Source organism: Ictalurus furcatus, chromosome 23 (genome assembly GCF_023375685.1).
Source record: "Ictalurus furcatus strain D&B chromosome 23, Billie_1.0, whole genome shotgun sequence".
Taxonomy (NCBI): Eukaryota; Metazoa; Chordata; class Actinopteri; order Siluriformes; family Ictaluridae; genus Ictalurus; species Ictalurus furcatus.
This window is the reverse complement of record NC_071277.1, coordinates 12,384,766-12,406,099: the sequence shown is the minus strand read 5'-3', so window position 1 is coordinate 12,406,099 and position 21,334 is coordinate 12,384,766. Positions and strand designations below refer to the sequence as shown.

Sequence of the window (21,334 nt, the reverse complement as noted above, 5' to 3'; positions counted from 1 at the left end):
CGAATCACTCTTTCAATAAGAAAGCACTCTACTGTGCAGACTTGAAAGAGAAAACCGCATTTCTACATTCATGCCTCAGTTATTTTTTTCCAAAGTGTTTTTCGATGCTCAAAAGGCATCAGAAGACTGTTTGGAAAGAAGCACAAATCAGGCTCACTCTCAGGTAGTGATTAAATACTGTTTAAAAGAAAATGGTCTCTATCTGTCCGCTTCTTTCTCTCAACATGGCTGTAAGCAGTCTTTCAGATTTATTTGCCCAGAAATAGCCTCCTTTCTTTACAGGGGCTCTCATTTTCTTGGTCTGATACTTTGACACCAAAAGAGCCACTTTGAGCTGCGTTTCTGTTCCTATGCTCACTTCCTTTTATACAGTACTTCCTTTTAACATTAACCTAAGTAGTCCACAGATCCACTCTATGACCTAATTGGGGTTTGGTGTTTCAGATGTCTACATGATGTGACAATGTCTGAAGGGTCTTTTGTTTTTTGTTAAACAGTGCTCCTTTATGTGCTCTGAAGTTACATCTTTTGGAGGTAGTTTGTAACTGAATTTCTCTGTAGTGTTTGCATGCCTCTCGTTTTGTTTGGATGTTTTTAAATAAATGCATACAGTATATCTAAGCTTTGAGCTTTTATTCCTTCATTGATTCTGTCTTAGGTGGTGGAAATATGGACTTGCAGACATTACAGGTTGCATTTGTAAAGTTATCTAATTCACTTTACAGGGAAAAAAAATGTGATCGATTTCATTTGGCTTTGTCTAGTGTTGTCTGAAGGTTGTTAATTTGTTAAAAGAAATCTGTAATAGACTGGTTTCACATCTGTTTGAACAGGGTTAAATGGTTAGTTGAAATTCTTAAGGTGCAGAGCTGTTTTTCCCCACCAGTAGCTGAAGTTCATCCAGTTTGTTGCACAGTGAACGCACATTGGAGAGCAATATTCCCGGCAGCGATATCCACAGAGGCGCGCAAGCACATCGGCACGTTTCCCCCTCCTTTGGTGTTTCACTGCATGTGCAAAGATGAGGGTAACTTTGACCAGAATATCCAGTAAATTCACGGATGTGGAAATAAATCCGTAGGGACTGTAGCCATGATGTTCCTGAGCTCTTCTCTGGTGAATGAACTTCTGGTATCATAACAAAAAAACTGTTTTAACAAACAAAACAAAGTGCACCAACACACCGAGGCTGCCATCCACGGCGACATCTTGCAGTGTTGTACTTGCTGTTGTTAATCCACTGCTAATAATCAGCCACAATAATCTTACTAATAATTAACCATAACAATGTATGGTAAATAATCAAACAAATAGCGGCAACCTTGTGGGTATAAGCACAGAATAAAGCATGGAGGAAAATAGGCGATGGCAGTTGTTAGTGTATCAAAGAACAAAGGTCTCCTTCCATGAGTTGACTCTTTCTTGAGGCCCCACTTTCGTGAACCTAAGGTCATCAGATTTACTGGTGAGTGTCCTTGGATTTTATCTGTTGGGTGAGCCATCTGGTCTTGGACAATGGCCTAAATCAGTAGGTTTGACAGGGGTTTCTGTGGCTGAGAGGGTTCAGCATTTGGTCATGGGTTATATGTAACACTTGCCATAGTGTTCACTGGATAGCTCAGATTAGGCCAACCCGCATACTTCTGCATCCCAAACCGCATATTTACCTACTATAGGCTTATAGTGGGGAAAAATACATGTATCTCGGCTACTATATAGACAGTAAGTACGTGGTTTGGGACACAGCCAACGGCTTCAAGCAGTTGTCTATTAGCACGTATAGCATGACAAATAATTAACTGCACTTAGAGTTTGTAAAAAAAAAATTAAATAAAAACACCCAAAACTGTATACGGTACCATAACTAAGACGAACTGTATATTGATACGTGAAATTCTGGAGGGACAGCGTGGCGCAGTGACGTAATGACGCGGGCTGTTAATCTAATTATGTTCTATAACATGTTAAACGGGAACATGACAGGAATATTCTAAAAGCGACTCATGTAAACACCTTAATCACATTATTATCTTAATCAGAGTAAGGTCAATAATTAGATTACTGCTGTCCATGTAAACGTAGTCAATGTTTTATGGTTCCTGTGGCAAACTAAGTGGAGTTCTTGTGTAATATTTGGTTCAGGTTTCTGTGGTCCTTGTTGTTGCTTGTTCACTTAAGTATGACTCTGTAACATGTCACCTGCAGAAATTCTCTGATGTCACTGCTGTTTTTGGATGTATCAGTGATGGACAGGAGACAGGGTACAGGACTGTGATCGGCAGCTTAATTAAAAAAGGACCCTGCTAACCCCTGTCTCCATCCTGGGAGAGGAAGTGGAGGTGGTGGAGACATACAAATGACTGGGTGTGGACAGCGGACTGGACTGGACATGTTTTTGTCCCCTAATGTAATAATCAGAAATGAGCTCTTTTAATTTTTCAGTTTTTCAATTATGGTCCACAACATGATTATAATTTAGACGATGGAGTCTAGTTATGTTTGGGTTGTAATAAAAACCTTTATTGGGCTAGTCCTGGCCCATGGGCTGTGTGATTGACATCCCTGATGTAGAAAGAGCTTTCAACAATGAAGCAGCATTAAACAGCAGCAATTATTGGGTTGTTATTTGTGTTGATTTTCCTCACCTCTTTGTTTTTGTTCAACATGTTGAATTTAATTGCAAGACTGCATTTAACTGGAGTGGTATGATAAATTAAAAAGTTCACAGTTAAGGCCACTGAAGCATTTTAGCTAGCACCACTGTAATAAACACTCCTTTGAAACACAGCTTATGGAAAGCAACTTGGCTCATTGCATTACGGCGTCATGAGTAATTAACTACAAGATTATCGCTCTGTTTCTGGAAGGATATATTTTGTTAAATTGCCTCTGCTCTTTGGTTCATATTATGTTTGTTGCAGAAGCATACTACTTCTGGGTTTATGCAGCATATTTGTGGGGACAAAGTAAGTCTATAGAAAACTAAAAATCACAATCTTAAGGTGTTAAGTAGAAAGCATGCTTCAGGTTTTACGCGTACACTGGGAACAGTGTTCAGTACGCGTGATGCAAATTTCATCATCAGCAGAGTACTCGTGCCACCCGATTTTTCTAACCGTGTACTTTCTACGCGCAAGTCGCACATTTGCATTTAATTCTTTTTCACTATTTAGTTGTTCCACAAGGTGGCAACAGTGACCCAGGGCCGTTGATTGTCAAGGTAGTTGAAGAAAAAACGGAATAAACGGAAGTGTCGGAAACGAGTGAAGGTTAGAAAGAACCTGCATTTCTATAGTTCTAGCCTTAACCCTCTTACCCTTTAGTTCCCACAGTATTATGTCCCACAACCCTATATTCCCCATAGATACAGCACGCCAACCCTGAGTTCCCAGGCCAAAGTTGGCCCCAAAATCAACATTTTAATTTGAACATTTTTAGGCCTTGAAACAACTTATAATAATGTATTTGTGTAATATTACTTTGAAAATGAAGCAGTTCAGTGTTTTTACTCCACTTAGAGCACAATTCTTAACTAGAGAAATGACGAAAAATGCTCGCTAAAATCCTTATACTCATTTAGAAGTACCATACGAGCATCAGCGTGGTCAATGCCTTTGAATAAATTCAAGTAAATAATAAATAAATAAATAAATGCACTTTAGCGCCAAAAGTCAAGTTTCTGGTGATAATCAGACCAGCAGGTAGTGTTTTCACGAATGCACAGAAATGGTCCCGTTATGACTCCAGACCCCTGCAGTGTCAGTCGCACTGGTTGATGCTGAAGATGAAGACGGATCAGGGTCTGAATCGGGAGAGTTTACGTCTCTATCAGTTTCGGTTTCGGTTTCAGCATCGCCTGAACTTTCACTGCTGTCACTATCTAGAATCCTCGCTTTCGCCTGTGTAACTGTGTATTTTTTCTCTTTTTTTCACTGTTTTAGATGTACCTGTGTTCACTGTAGGTGTAACTTTAGCTGGAACACGATTAGTTTTTCGCTTTGGCATTTTTAGTTCACTTCTACTATTACACCAATATTCATGCTTGGATCTTCATCGTAATGCCGGCGTAATAACGTAATCATGTCGTGACGTCATGACGTCATCAACCTTCCGGGTTAAAAATAATAATTAAATAATTAAGGAATCATAGCAGAGTAATGCCGGTACACCGGCCTTACGGGGATAAAGTTTACACTGTAAAGCCGCTATATCGGCCTTACGGGTAGTTGTCATAGACGACCAAGCCGGTATATCGTCCTTACGGGAATAGAGCAAAGACGGGCAAGCCGGTTTTTCGGCCATACGGGGTAAGAGGGTTAAAGAGTATAAGGATTTGTATATGGGTGCTAATCGTGGCAAGTGATTGCCCAAGCATTTTTCTTCGTGTTGTTGTGATTCTTCTTCATTGTTGTCCTTCAGTCCTTTACTGCTCTGTAATGACTCTAGGCCAGGAGGGGTAGTGCAAGTTGTCGTAATGCGCATGCGTCTACTGCATATGTACACGTACATGTCAAATGGAGTATACTTTGAAAGGCTATGCATACGACTGTGCGCGTACGCTAGTGTACGCGTAAAAAAACAAAATATGTCAGAACCTTTATGGAGCCTTAAGGAGAGCTCAAGCATATGCACCTGTTTTGAAACAAGACAAAAACAGCTCAAACAAAGATATGTTTCCTTTGTATTTTTTCACTATCATGGTCGAGAAAAGTCCCTACAGTTTTCTTTGGTTTCTATCCAATTTCTATTCTGTCCTACCAATAAACTTCCCACCACTAACTGCCAACCTGCAGCACAGCTAGAAACTTGCACATGGGGAATGTACTGACAGTCAGATTACAATAATCATGCATTACCATTTTAAATGGCAACACATTTTGTTAATTCAATGGAATTAACTTTCATGAGGTTTGGATTTTAATCTGAGCCAGAACACACACTGCTGCTGTAGGACTACAGCTCTGCCATATAGTGGAATTAGTGGAATATACAACCTTAATGTAGTCATACAACATATTTTCAGGCAGTAAAATGTGATAATGGTAATCAAAATAAATATTTCCTGTTGCCAGTGATATGGACTGTCAATTTGAACACTGTTTCAGCTGCTTCAGACTGTTTATAATGAGTGCTAGCTTACACTCCTCTTTATTGGGAGCTGAAAACATCAATTTCTGAAAGCTTTTTTCTTTTACTCTTGCACAAGAGCCATGATCTCTTTTGCCAAAACATGGTTATTTAGAGTATCACATAGACTCTATAATGACTGGGAGATCTGTATGATTTCAGTTTGCACCCAAATGCTACAAGGCAGCCTTGCCTTTGACTTGCAGTCATTATGCATTGAAAATGTATATAAAATGCTTAATTTTCTTTAAACAAAAAATACTTTGATTGAAGTAAGTCATGTGACATGTCAATTATACTGAACCCTGTATGTTAAATTTTAATAACGTAAAAATTGTGATTCAATACAGAAAATATGAGCAAGAGCTAAAATGACTAGTAAATGTAGAATGTAGTGTAGTGAAAAATGTAGTGAAAATGGAAAAAAACTTTTTTGTACTGTGAAGCCAGTGAGACAGATGCAGGAGTTCTGAGAGAGCAGTAATGTAACAGGCCCCAGTACAGTCACATATATATATATATATAATACAGTGTACCCTCTCTTCCCTGTTACTCCAAAACACATTTAGATGAATGTTATATATTAATTTCCTTAATCCATGTGTAGTACTTACTTGACTAATTTGTTATTACTTTTCCTCCACTGTGTGTGTGTGTGTGTGTGTGTGTGTGTGTTTTTGTGTGTGTATAGAAGCACAGGCAGAACCTTCACCATGGAAATGCGTGTGCTGCAGGGCATGTGGAGACTTTGAAGATGGGAAGTGTCTCGTGTGGTCAGGATAGTGGCTTTGGCAGTGACAGTGAACACATGCGCTTTGTTCATTATGACAAACACAACACCACTAGCCACCGCCAACTAACATGCCTCTCCCGCCAGCCTACCATCACCAAGAATCTCTCCTTCATCCCTTTTGACATCTTTCTCACTGCCGGCAGCCTCACTCTCATGACTTACATAATGACCCAGCCTTCAGCGTCTACTACAGAACCCCCTGAACACATAGACAAGAAATTCCTCAATATACCTAAGAAAGATCCAGAACATATAGTGCCTCAGATGCCTGAGCTGGTCATAGCAGGAGACCTGCTCAGTACTTCTTCAGGGGCAGGGTTTCTCGTGTTGGAAGGGTTGTCCTCACCTAGCAGGGAACATGGACGGCAAACACTGGGCGTTACTGTCGTCAGACAGCCTGGGAGACGAGGTGTAGGAGGAGGCCTGTTGCAACCACTTCTTTTGCTGCAGCTCACACAACCATCAACCCTCCTCAGTTGCCACCAGCGCAGACAACGCCTAGAGCTCTCGCTGTTTGACCTCACACTGAAGGGAGTTGCCTCTGACTATGCCTACCTGGGTAGGCTACCTTACATCTTACTACATTTCACTCAAACAGAATGAGAGAAAGTCTTATCTAGTCTTATCTCGCAGTCCCCAGCTCTGCTTACTAGTATCCAATGCAGGGAGAGGCTCTATTTCTGAGTGTTTGCTATGGGCCTCTTTTCTTAAACCTGATATGTGCTTTCTTACAAGCAGGCTTCCGACACTCAGCAACTCCTCATTGACCGGCCAATAGAAACATCTGAATGAATGTGAAGTGAAAACCAGCAGGGGCTCTGACCTTTTGTGTCACACCCTCAACTCAGACACATTTGTCACAGGGTTGGATCATAGTATTAGTTTTAGAGGCCAAGCACCACAGATGCATAGGCACCTATTTTTTTGTCAGCCTTCTTCAAACCCTATATTGCCACCAATAGCTCAAATTTGCGCTCATGTTTATGCTAGTAACTTTTGAACCGTATGGGCTAGAAAAAAGTCCTTTTTTTCATTTGATTCCTTGGTGATTATATGGTTTTAATTTCTGCCTAGATTTTCTGCCATTTTGAATTTTCTGAAAAACCTATATGTATATTTTTAAATCCTCCTGAACCATTCGTCTCAGTTTCAGTATCGAAGTAGATCATCTTCATACCAAGTTAATTAGTCAAATCGTTATTTAGAAATAACGTGCAAACGAATTTGACTGCAAGCATGCCAAAACATGCTCATGAACATGAGGCTATATCTCTGTAATGTTTTAGTGTATTCAGACCAACCTTAGTATATGTCATAGACACCATGACTTGACAGGACCTGCCCAGTTTCCAAACAGTGGCACCTAGTTCTCACAAGATATTAAAAAAAGCATTTTTTGCTTATAACTTCTGAATGGTTTGTTATAAAATCATGAATCTCTTTAGATTCTGTGGGGCTTACCGAATCGTATGAATGATATGAAATATCATGAAAAAATTATGAAAAAAGCTAGTAGCTTTATACTACTTTTGCCAGTTGTCATGGTGTTGATGGATTCCTTGGGTCATGCTGAGAACAATGGTACAAATTATGCCATGGTCGGCCAAACTTGCTGTCCGCCATTTTGAAATGTTTTGAAAACCGAAATTTTTTTAACTCCTCTTGTGAAAATGGGTGTGAGGCTATATCTTTGTAAAGCGTTATCATATTCAGACCAATCTTAGTATACAGTGGAGGAAATAAGTATTGAATGTGTCAAAAAAAAAAAAATTCAGTAAATATATTTCCAATGAAGCTATTCACATGAAATTTTCACCAGACATCAGTATTTACTCAAGAAATCCGGAAATATAAAGAATTCACAACATTAAAGTCCATAAATAAAGTTATGTGTAATAAAGTGGAATGACACAGGGAAAAAGGATTGAACACGCTAAGAAAAAGCAGTTCTCCAAGGCAAGGTAAGGCAAGGAAACAGCTGAAATCCTTAAGTAATTATACCCCCATCTGTGCAAATTAATATCAGCTGGTTTAGTAAATTGATGGTCTATAAAAAGGCTTATCATTACCAAGGTTTCCCACAAGAAACATCTCATGATGGGTAAAAGCAAAGAGCTCTCCCAAGACCTTCGGAACCTTATTGTTGCGAAACATATTGATGGAATCGGATACAGACATATTTAAAAACTTCTGAATCCTCCAGTAAGCACCATTGGTGCCATTATCTACAAGTGGAAGCAACATCACTCCGTCGTCAACTGGCCACGCACATGAGCTCCTCACAGATTTCTGACCAGGGAGTCAGAAGAATAGTCAGAAGTGTAGCCAAGAGCCAAGGACCAGTCAGAAAGAGCTCCAGAAACACTTGGAGGCAGCAGGTGCCATCGTCACAGAAAAAACAATAGGCAGTGCACTCTACTGCTCACGCTCGCCCACAAGACTCCATTACTAAAGAAAAGGCATGTCGAAACTCGTTTAAAGTTTGCTACAACTCATTTGGACAAGCCTATGAAATACTGGGAAAGTGCAGTCTGGTCAGGCGAGAGCAAAATTTAACTTTTTGGCAGTCATACTTCACACCATGTTTGGAGAAGCAATGGCACTGAACATCACCCTTAAAACACTATACCAACAGTGAGGTTTGGAGGTGGAAGCATCATGGTGTGGGGCTGTTTCTCATTGCGTGGTACTGACAGACTTCATATAATTGAAGGAACGGTGAATGGAGCCCTTTACCAGGAGATTATTGAGAAGAATCTGCTGCCGTCCACCAGGATGATGCAGATGAGACCTTGGTGGACCTTCCAGCAGGACAACGATCAAGGCGTTGGAATGGCCCAGTCAATCACCTGACTTTAATCCACTTGAACAAGATTTAAAGACAATATGTTTAGAAGAATGGGCGAAAATCACACCTGAATACTGCGGCTGATTAATATCTTCATACAGGAAGCATTTTATAGCTGTTATTACAAACAAAGGCTTCTCCATTAAGTATTAAATTTCAGGTATCGTGTTCAATACTTTTTTCCCTGTGTCATTCGCTGTATTACACGTAACCTTATTTATGGACTTTAATGTTTGGATTTGTGTGTGACACATGCGTGGATTTCATGAGTGAATAGCCTCATTGGAAATATATTTACTGAAAAAAATGTTGACGCGTCCAATATTTATTTCCCCCCACTGTTTGTCATGGCCCTCATGACTTGAGGGTACCTGCACAGTTTCAGATCAGCACCACCTAGTGCTCATGAGATATGAAAAACGCATATTTTTTCTTTTCAGACCGTTTGTCAGATTTTCACCAAATTCGACTTGGATCATCTTTAGTCCATGTCAGCAATAAGTTATGGATGTCATGTTGATGGGCCAAACTGAACTGTCGGTCCAAAACCAGTGATTTTTTTGTGTCCACTAGGGCTGCACAATTAATCGAATATCGATCGCGATTACGATTTTGACTGCCCACGATTAAAGGAACATGATCGACTTCAATATTAATGTTTAAAGTTCATCCTCCGCTCATAGAAAACTCCGCTGTTTTCTCCACTCAGATCAAGCGCTTCCTAACTACAGCCAATCACATAGTGCGGCGCAGGGATGACGTCATTTTGTAGTACCAAAAGCTCGAAACGGAGTTAAGATTTTAGCCCTCTAGTGGCTAGCTTCGCTTCGAGCTCCAGCGCTTATGCAAGGGGAAATCATGACACTAGCATGATGCTAAATGGCACTAGAGAGGTTGTCGAGGACATTAAACGTCATCATGCAGAACTGGAAAAAACTTAGCAGATAAACTCAGGGCTCTACAGTGCGACCATTTCACTCGCATTTGCGACTGAAAAGTACTTTGTGTGACTGTGAATAAATATTTATTCGCACCGGTGCGAGTGACTTGTTCGGAGTTGTGGACAATTGGAATAAAAACTACATGAAGTCCAAAATGCATCTACAACAAGTTACTTTCACACTGCTTTTCATCTCCTCAGTCAACCGAACAAGTGTGGAAATACTGCAGAGAAACCATTATGATGAAGAGAGTAACTCTACATCATCGGTTTCTCTCAACTTCCCAAGCTCACAACTGCCATCTTTTATTGATCCCGCGGAATGACCTGAACTTTAACCTGCTCGTGTAGACACAGCGGCTTCACGCTAAGTAAATTAATAATAATGCTAACGCTACAAGGTGGGTTTAATTCAAACTTCTTTATTAAATAATTAAGAGTAGGAACTGTTCAGTCTGTACACATACAGTACACTGCCGCTCTCCTTCACGAACTATAATTCACTTCATTTAATCTCACGGTTGCCAGATATCACTAAAAAAGTCAACATCAGTTTCCAAGTTTTAATTTATCCCCCCCAAAACACACTATTATCAGCAGACATGGACACTGTACTGGGGAACCCATCTAAAACTGATAAAGAAACAAAAATAAAACTACTAAAATGTAAAGACAGAAAATGTGCTTAGTTATAAATAAATCATTTAATATAAAAAATAGATATTATAATAACTTCATAAAATATAAATAAAATGAGAAATGAAATAATGTTTAATTACTATGGGTTGCGTTTAATATCAATCTGACATTAAGCTTAGTTCGCTATTTCCTTAGAAAGCTATTAGCCTTTGTCCTAATATGGATCATTTTTGTGTTAGCCTACTTTTAATTAGGACTCTCTATTGTTTTTAAGATATTTAAAAATAAATATTTTATGCTTGTTTATTTATCAATTAACCAACAGTATTTCTCATTGCTATTATTTTAACTCCATTAACAGTGACCATGAGCAGAGAGCTTACATTAAACTGTTTATGATAGACCTCCTGATTTAAAAGATTTCTTAAAAAGAAATAGAAAGAAAGAATCTTAAAAAGATTGGTATCTGGATCGGTATCGTCTGTAATAATCCTGATCGGGGGACGCCTAATGAACACAATTAAACTAAAGTGCTTTGCAACTGATGGGTAAATGAACTCACCCAATCACATCCTATATGAGATTATTCAGATATCTACACAATATACACAGAGCAGTTCGAGGACTTACTCCAGCCCAGAACCATGACAGTGGAAAATGTCTAATAGTGTAGCTTTAAGTATATTTAAGAGGAGCAGACACTGAACATTGATGTTTATTGTATTTGTTTACAAGGTAAACAGGTTAACGGTTGTTTTTTGCATACAGTCTATAAAATTAAAATTAACTGAAAATATTACATTTAGTTTATCAGAAGATAAATTAATTTGTCATGGCTCACACTATGTTCATAAATTGTCATAATTGACCAGCTCAAGTTTTCTCATGCCTACTAGAGTGTGTTATATTGTGGCATGAGAAAACTTAATAAATGTGAAAGTGCAATAAAAATATGTTGTCACTAAAATCAATTAATAATCGTGATAAATAATCGAGATCACAATATTGATCAAATAATCGAGATTATTATTTTGGCCATAATCGTGCAGCCCTAGTGTCCACCATTTTGAGTCTTCCTAGACCATTTATCGAATCTTCACTGAATTTCACATAGATCATCGTCAGAGTCTGCTGACAAATTATTTTTTTTGATATCTCAAGCTGTTTCCATATAACACATTGATATAAGTGCCACATGGTGTTTTATGCAATATCTTGGCAACGCTTCTGCCTATAGCACTGAAACTGAAACTTGATATGTAAAATCATGATGCAAGCTCTGATGCTTGCTTATTTCCTTACTTTGCCTCTGTAGTGCTTGGCCCTGTAATTGCTGCTTGCAGCTATATTTTACTTTCAGTTCCCATGCTGAAATGGAAGGATTGCCTATTTAACTATTTATTTGTCGTTGTATCAGAGATTAAAATATTGTTTCAGTTTTATGTTTATGAACAAAATGAATGTACCCTACAAGAAATTCATATCTTACCAAGTGAAAATATCTTGAATATCGCTAAATATATCTAATATTTCCTATTATGCAATTATAATAAATCAAATCTGTAATTATTCAGCATGTTTGTAGAAGGATTTAGAATATTCCAGGACTACTTCTGCAACCAAGCCTTCGTGGAATTTGAGGTATGCTTGGGATCATTATCCTGTGGAAGGTCCAATGACGCCCAAGTTCAGCTTCCTCACAGACGGCATGATGTTTTCTTGTAGGATTTCCTGTTACTTCAATGAATCCATCTTGCCTTCCACACGCTGCAGGTTTCCAGTGCCAGAGGATGCAAAGCAGCCCCAGAGCATCACTGAGCCACCACCATGCTTGACTGTGGACAGTGTGTTCTTTCTTCATTCTTCTTTCTCCAGGCATACCGCTGATCCATCATGCTGAAAAGTTTTGTTTCATCACTCTACAGGACAGAATCCCAAAACTTCTGTGGTTTATTTATATGATTTTGAGCTGACTTTTCTTGTGCTTTTGGGTCAGTAGTGGTGTAAGTCTTGGAGTTCTGGCATGGAAACCTTCTGTGTTTAGTACACACCATACTGTACTCACTGAAACCTCAGTGCCTGTCCCACTAAGTCTTGCTGCAGGTCTTTTACAGTCACTTGAGGGTTTTTCACAACCTGCCTTCTCAGAAATCTGGTTGCAGCCATTCATAGCTTCCTTTTTCTGCCTCGTCCAGGTATTTCATACATTTTCTACCCCTAGCCAGTTCAAGTATTTCATGTGTTCCAGCTCAATCACACCTGGTGCAACTAATGAAGCCCTTGATTAGTTGCATCAGGTGTGCTTGTGACAACTGTTGCATATTTGTGCTGTTGTGAGGGATTCTGTTCAGGGGGTTGAATAATTTTGAAACTGGAGAAATCATTATAAGTTGAATTTAGGGACACCACTAAATTCTTTGTGTTTAACTATTTCAATTGCTTTTGTTTGATTTGTTAATTGCAAACAGCTGAAAGTCTGTACATTTTGAAAATAAACCTTGATTTGCTACACATACTCACATACTGCTTTATGTCTAGACTGTGGCTTCTGAGCCCGCATTCAGCGCAAATTGCAACTTGTAATTCCCCACCTACAACCGGTAAAAGCCACAGAAAATGTCCCCTCAACTTGAAATTCCAATGCATCAACTTAAGCCTAGTTCACACTACACGATTTTAAGCCTGAGCTCACTCAGCTTGCCGACAAAAGCCTTTGATCAGAGGCAACTCTGTGAGCAATCAGTGCTCGCCAGTCGGCAGTCGATCGTTATGTGTGAACTACTCAATGACACATCGCAGAGACATCGGCAAACGCCACACAGATATTTGGCATGCTAAATATCTGGAGCTGTCAAGCGACTCCGCATCCTGTGGTGTGAAAAGTATCATCACTGGCAGTGATTGTGGCGATGATCTACAGCCAATGGGAGAGCAAGACATGGGGTGAGGTCACCATGAGGAAGGGAAACCCATGAAACCTTCCTTCCGCGAAGCAGGCTTGTCTTTACAAAATTTTTTTTTACTTATGTCCATCTTCAAATAAACAAATCCTGTTTCGCGCGTGTTTTCGTGTCATATATCTGTGTCACTTCTCACGTATGTTTTCGTGACAATGTAGTTTGGACACCAGATAGTCACCCCCTGTCACCGAGCAATAACGTAGTGTGAACACCACAACGACTTCATGACTCCTGATTCCAAGACAGCAAGTTGTGTAGTGTGAACAGCATAGCGATCTGCCGATGTCAAAAGTCGTGTAGTGTGAACGTAGCCTTAGGGGTACTCTTCTGAACTACCAATTCCATTACTGTTTATGGAGTGATGTCAAATCAACATGGCTGCTCACGCTGTGAACTGTGTAACTTGCCCCTTCACTACTTTAAATTAGTTTGTAGCAGTATTTACTTTAGATCAGTTAATATACAGAAACAGTCCCTTGCTAAATCTATAACATTGACCATTCTAATTGTTATTAGAAGGTAAACATCTACATGAGACTTATCACTTACGTTAATCAGCCAGATTGTTGCTAATGCTACTCATTATTGTCTGCTGGCTAGCTTGTTCCTAGGCTACTTGCTGTTGTCCACTGTTGTTGCTGTACTGCACTTTCAGGACAAAATGTTACATGAATGTTTAAAGTTCACTATAGTAAACCATAACCAATAGCCATTCAGGTGTGTAACTGTACAACTGCAGTTAAAGTAGCTTTTTTTCTGAGCTTTGCATGCTCTGACAGAGAAAACAAGAGACACACGTTTGTTTAGGTGTTTTTTCCCCCCACTTTAAAACAGGTGGGATATTATGTAATTTATAATTGCAAATTATCACTTACAAGGCACAGCATAATTGGTGGGGAACTGTCTCTTTGTAGCATTGTACCACTAGTGTGCAAATACACATTTTTTGCTTTGGGTAATAATTTGGTTTGCAATTTGTTTATTTAGTTTGTTTATTTTTCTCTTTCCTTTCATTTAATTATTTCTGTATTTCTCTTTTTCTTTTATTCACAGACACAGGAAAATCTCTGCCAGAGTCTCTGGACTATAGTGTTTTTTGGTTAGAGACTGTGGCTGGAGAGGCAGACAGCAGGACCGGAATCCCTCCACCTCTTCTCTCTCTCTCCATCAGAGACTTCCTCAATGGGCCAGGTGGGGAAACATGCACACACACCCCTCAATACTATTATTATTTTTATTTATTATTTCCCCCACCGTTGAGCCATAGGCAATCACTGAAAGAGCCATATATGGCTCACGAGCCATAGGTTCCCGACCCCTGCTTTAAAGACTTAACAGCTTTGTAGATTGCATAGTACAATACACCATGAAGCTGCTGCGGGTTTGACAAAGATGTCACATATCCTGCTATCCCCAGTTCTTAGACTTGGTGGAAAGTATTGTATAAACTGAACCTTGAAGAACATGCTGTCCAAAGTAGTATCCCTCATGGGCAAAAGATAGCATGACTACTGGCCATACAAATGTATTTCAGGAGCTCATTAAACCCATAAAAACCAGAGGCACATGGAGGTTCAACTTTTGCAGTCATAAATGGGATTCATTCAACATTAACAATGCTTGACCATCTCCAGATTTTCAGAGGGATGCAGGAGGCTCTTGGACAAGCCACTTGAAAAACCAGCCTTGTCTCTGTAATCCTAAAGTGTGATCTGGGGTATGTGCAGTGGGCCAAATACATAGTGATATACAAATGTGGGTTGGACCAAAAATTAGGCTGCCTCTGACATGGGAAAATTTCAGAAGATGGCCTGAAATACTTATGGCTAGTCTAATAAGTGGGAGACCAAGGATAGTGAGTCCCCAACCGTAGCAAAATTCCACAACTGCAAGATCATATGCACAGAGTCTGAAAAACTTAAATCAATTTGTCAGGAGATAAGAGCCCATGAGCGAAGAGAGGATAACTGTCCACGTGCCTGATAAAGAACAGATCTCTCACACAGAAGCTTAGAGGAGAGAAAAAAAGTTTAATTAGTCAAATAATCACAGAGACCCTAGATAATTTTGGGAACTTCCTCTCGTATGGACCCCCTCAATAAAGTCAAATGATGGGCACATGTTTTCTATGCAGCGCACAAAGCCAATAGTAGCTCTTTAAATAACAGTTAGCCAATGTGTATTAAATAAATAATCTTTACATAATCATGAATGCTGAATAGACCAATTGTATTAGGCCATGTGATAAATTTGCCAACCTAGACCAGTCTCTTGTACTTCACTAGCATAGCTTGCTGAGCCACATTTCAGTCGTAAATTTTTCATCTTTAAAACCTGGGGAAACCCCTGACTTACACACAAATATGAACTGGTTTCTGGACAATAGTGACAGTACACATAAAGACTAAGCTAACTGTCTCTTTTCTTTCTTTCTTCTCTTATTTAAACACCCCCCCATTAATTTCCCCTTGTCCTTTCCTCCGCTGTTTTCCTTTCTTTAAGTTGTGTATTAATGTCTCTGCTTTGCTTTAATTCATTCAGCAACAGGATAAATTAATTAATGCTACTGCTGACTGTGATCCAGTAAAAAAAAACAACCAAGTATTTAATAATTTTTTTCTCGTTATTGTTTGCACAGCTGAGTTAAAGGTGGAGCTATGTAGGCCACTGAAGGTGAACCCAACACCCACTAAGTTGGACCAGGTCAAGATGTGGAGGAAAATCTTTCCAGATGGTTTTAATGTACTTGGAACCTCCTCCTGCTTCCCTGAGGCATCTGACAGCACCAAGCTGGGTGACAGCAATGCAGTCTCTCCCTCGGTTTCTAGCCGTATAGCAAGCATCCTTCAGACTTTTGGCCCCTTTCACAAGGTCTCTCTCCAAACTGTGCAGATGATCATCATGATGGAGATAGAGTTGCATCCTCTACGACCCACTCTCACATTTTCTGTGTCCGGTATGACGGCCGTTCTGGGCACAAAGAGTGGACAGCAACCGGTTGGTCAGTGCATTGCTTTTAAGCTATCTGTTTATACAGTTATCCATCTGTCTGACACTCTCTCTCTCTCTCTCTCTCACTCTCTCTCTCCCTCTCTCTCTGGGTGGGTGCTATTTCCTAACCTTGTGTGATACTTTTGATCTCATATTGTTTACCATGACATAAAGATGAAATTGATATCAAGCGTGTCCTAGTGAATACTTTGGTTAAGCACAATGTAGATTACCAAATTTAATTCATGTTGTCTCTCTGACCCATATTCCTGATCATTTTAATCTGACCAATCCACAATTTATAAATGTACTACAGTTTGTTTAGGGTTCTTCTAAGAACAGGTGTATTTATATTGAGGTCATGTGACACTTTAATTGTACACAGGTCGACTATATTCAACTAATTATGTGACTTCTGATGGTAACTGGTTGCACATTAACTAATTTAGGGGTTTCACAGCAACAGGGGTGAATACTTATGCAATCACATCTTTCAATTTTTTATTTGTAAATAATTTTACAAAGTCTGTTGATTTTTCCCTCAACTTTTGGTATTTTATGTAGATTCTTGATATGTAATCTGAGGCAAGGAAAATTCAGTTCCAGGTTGTTAACATGCCAAATTGTGGAGAAGTTCAAGGGGGTGAATACTTATTCAAAGCAGTGTAGGCTATACTTATACCCATTCTTTGATAGACATGAACATTATCATTTATAGCATTTTATCATATAATTTTATAAACGTTTTGTCATTGTAATCTCATAAAAGGACCTTCGTAACATCAGATACCCTTCATAAGATGATACAGCACTCATGGATTAATCTGATGGTTGTGGGTAGTAATACACATTTAAAAAACTTTTTTTTCCCCAAAAGCAAAACAACATTCAGAAACCAAGTAACTTGACGTAAATGTTTTTTGCAGGAGTTAATTAAGCTCTCAAATCATTTTGGATTCTTGGCCAACTCTTCTTTACAACATTGTTTCAGTTCAGTGATATTTGAGGGAATTTACACAGCTGTCTTAAGATCCCATCACAGCATTTCAATGGGGTTGAGGTCTGGGCTTTGACTTGGCTATTCCAACACATTAATTTTTTTCTTCTTTAGCCATTCATATGTCAAGTTGCTGTTGTGCTTGAGATTATTGACCCAATTTCGGCCCAGCATATGCTGCTGGACAGATGGCCTCACATTTGTCTCAAGAATATTCTGATATAAGGTGGAGTTCATCGTTGTCTCAATGATTGCAAGTTTCCCAGGTCCTTTGGCTGCAAAACAATCCCAAATCTTCACCCCTCCACCATCATGCTTGACATGCCTCTTGGTTGAGCTATGTCTGTCTTGCTTATGTCACAAGACTGGTCACAGAAAAGTGAAATCGAGATATGTCAACTCCTAACTCCAAGGGAGTCGCGTTAGTGGGTTCTCTTCCTCTGGCGGTTGTACTGAATCATAACCACATGTGTGAATCTAGTTATTAGCCCTTCTTTTCTTCAGGTTATGTGTCTTCACCTGCAGAAGTTCAAGGTCAGTACCCTGTTAAGATATTAAGAGACACTGGTGCAGTCCAGTCTCTTATTCTGGCAGGGGTGCTACCTTTAAATTGCCTTGTGTGGAACCCATGTGTTTTGCCGTGGTATCGGTTCTGATTATGTAAGACTCTGGAAACTTGTTCCTCTGGAACAAGTCCAGTTATACTCAAAGTTAGTTACTGGTCTGGTTAATGTTGCAGTATGCCTGTAGAAGGAGTACACTTCATTTTAGGTCACGACTAAGCTGGTGGTGATGTGCTGTCGTGGAAGTGTGCAGTAGACCTGAATGCTTTCTGTTCTCAGTAGAAAAGTGTCAGGGCCTAAAAATCTAAAATAAAATAATTTTTTAAAAAATCCTGTGTGTGCTCACTGATGTTATGAACTTGACTGACTAATTTTTAGCTCAAGAAACTACTGGGGAATCTAAGCCAGTAGTTTCCCCACCAGTTTTGGTATGTGAAGCAACTGATTGTTAGTCAAGAGCAGTTTGTTCAGGCTCAACAATCTGATTCTAGTCTGGAGAAGTGTCTCTACTTTGCTTGTGGTCCCAGTGATGTAGCTAAAAAAAAAAAAAAAAAGTTAGATTTTATATTGATAATGGCATTTTGAGTGTTGATGTGGTGGAAAGGACTGGGCATCAGATTGTCATACCAATTGCATATCATGAACATGTCCTTCACTTGGATTATGATAGTCCTAAATCTGGACATTTGGGTATTAGTTTGGGTGTCCTCAAGCATTTCTTCTGGCTTACTTTAAGGAAAGAAGCCACTAAATATTGCCGGTCATGTTTATCAATATGCAGGTAAATTAAACCAGACCATTCCCCCTACTCTCTTACACCTAATGTCAGTGATAGGAGAGCCATTTGCACATTTTTGTTCATGGCCATTTCGCTATGTAAGTTTACAGCACCAGTCAAAGCTCTGATTAAATTCTTCTCAAATTTGGGGCTTCCTAGAATAGTACAGACAGGTAATGGAACTAACTTTCTGTCTAAAGTATTTTCTCAAGTTTTTACCTCTTTGAAGATCCGTTATCAGATTTACAGTCCATGACACCCAGCATTGCAAAGTGTCCTAGAGCAGTTTCATCAGTTCTTAAAGTCAATGCTTCATAAGTATTGTTTAGATACAGAAGAGGATTAGATACAGAAGGGGTTCCGCTTGTTTTATTTGCAGTGCGAGAAGCAGTCACTTGGTTTTAGCCCTGCAGAATTAGTGTTTGGACATACAGTTCGAGGTCCATTAAAAATTGTAAATGAGGATCTCTTGTCTGAGAGTGATGCTGTCTCATGTAATGTGCTGGACTATGTTAGTAGAATCTGTGAAAGGTTACACAAGGCTTGTGACTTACGGTAGCTAAAGAAACTCTGCATGTCTCTCAGTCTTGTGTGAAGAGGCGTTATGATAAAAGGGCAAAGCAGAACACTTCAGACACAGACTATGTAATTTGTACTCCTGATCGAAAGTGCCAGTTCCATGTTTGTCACGTTAAATTGTTGAAGGCTCAGCATGCTCGTGACCCTACAGCTGAAACAGTTGCATCTCCACTTCTTATAACTCCTGTTGAGGTGATCACTACAGTGCCTGACCCTGAGTGCCAGCCCTTTGATTCTCTCTCTCTCTCTCTCTCTCTCTCTCTCTCTCTCTCTCTCTCTCACTCGCTCGCTCGCTCGCACAGACACACACACACACACACACACACACACATACACACACACACACAGTTTATCACCTTATTGCTCTGCTTCATTTTCTCAGTTCCTAAAAGTACTTCAAAGTGCACTTTGCTACACTTCATTGCTAAGCATCCATGCTTTGCCCTGCACTAACTGTTTCTGCTATTTGTTCTGCTTGCCTGTGTTGTGGTAATGTTTGCTATGTTAATGTTGTATTGTTTCACCGCTGCACATCAATGTCATGTCACATGGTGCAACCCTATAGAAGACCCCTATAGAAGAAGGTCAGCAGGTGTGCCCGTATGCATAACCCTCATCTAAGAATTTCTGTCTAGACACACTAGGTAAGTGGGTGGGTACCACCCCTTGTATTTTGTAGAGGCTTAGGATAGAGTAGTAGCTACTTTTATCTTGGTAGTTAGGTAAGAGGGTGAATACAGGGTACGGTGTAGAAGTGTATCTTATGTTGTTTCCGTTGGTGCTGTCTGGTTCTCTCCCTAGGGAACCACCTGCTACATTGGTTATCTGTCATTTTGCCACTTGTTAAAGCTGCTTTACAAGGTGTCTTCTGTGTATGAATTGTGTGTTTTGTAATAAATGCTGTAAGTGTACCCAGAAAGTGGCAGAACTGTATTCGTCACATTAATGCAGGTTGAAGGCTTTTCATGCTTGTGACCCTACAGTTAAAACAGTTGCATCTCCCCCTCTTAAAACTTCTTCTGTTGGTGTGATCACTACAATACCTGACCCTGAGGTGGCAAAAGGCTCAGATGAACCAGAATTCCAGAGTATACCTCAGCCTTGTGCTAGATTGTCAAGTTCTGAGTTGCTATCAGACTTATTGTCACTGTTAGCTCATTTAAGGACAGTGATACAAGATTTCCCTTCCTTATTTGGTGATGTTCCCTCTCAAACCAATGTTCTACAGCATGATATACAGGTATCTGTAAATAAGCCTCTTAAACAGCAAGCATATCAAAAGAAGTTGACTATTTGTTGGAACATGATTTAGCTAATCGTAGCTCAATCTTTGGAGTTTGCCATGATTACTTGTTCCCAAATTTGTTTTTGATTGTGTTGATAATGTTGGCTCTTCCAAGTTTGTTACTATATTGGACCTCCTTAAAGGGCTATTGGTATCCTGTGGAAGAAAAGGTCTTGGCCATAAACAAAGTATCCTGCAACTGAGGTGGTGTCTCTAGCCCTGTTGTTAGCCTTGTGGAAATTAATTTAAAGTTTGTCATTTCTACCTTCCTACCAGTTGTACTATACACTGATTTTATCTCACATGCATAACTGGAACCAGAGACTTATCATCTTGACTATTGTAATTCCCTTTTCAACAGTCAACAATACATCATTGAACACCACTTACAAATCTGTTTAAAGGTCCAAAATGCTGCTGCTAAGCTTCTGGCCAAGTCATCTAGAAGGTCTAATGTAACACTAATTCTGATTTCTTTACACTGGCTTCCAATTAAATGTAGAATCCAGTTTAAGATTCTTGCAGTTATGTTTAGAGCCCTGCATGGTCAGGCACCTGCCTATATTACAGAGCTATTGAGACCATACAATAATATTAGGAACATGAGGCTTAAAATAGAGTAGCAGCTAGTGTGATCTTGGCAGTTAGGTAAGAAGTTGAATGGTTGCGGAGTACTTTGTTTTTAAACGTGCAGGAGAAATAACATACTGGATGATCTATTCTCGTCTTGTCCTCTTGGATCAGCACAGCCCCTGCACCAAGGGCGCTAGCATCCATACCAGGAATCGCCACAGCTCCCGCCTGATTGAAGGAATTTGGAGGCTCTTCATGGCC

At 39.6% G+C, this 21,334-nt stretch overlaps 1 protein-coding gene across 7 annotated transcripts in view; it reads left to right on the top strand.

Moving 5' to 3' along the window:
* Positions 1 to 21,334, top strand: part of LOC128599569 (intermembrane lipid transfer protein VPS13B) — a 252,991-nt gene that overhangs the window by 144,471 nt on the left and 87,186 nt on the right. For all 7 annotated transcript variants that reach the window (XM_053611298.1, XM_053611299.1, XM_053611301.1 and 4 more), the window contains 3 exons: positions 5,819 to 6,479; positions 14,361 to 14,498; positions 15,946 to 16,308. In XM_053611298.1, the coding sequence (XP_053467273.1) occupies positions 5,819 to 6,479; positions 14,361 to 14,498; positions 15,946 to 16,308 (1,162 nt within the window). The remainder of the gene's footprint in view (positions 1 to 5,818; positions 6,480 to 14,360; positions 14,499 to 15,945; positions 16,309 to 21,334) is intronic.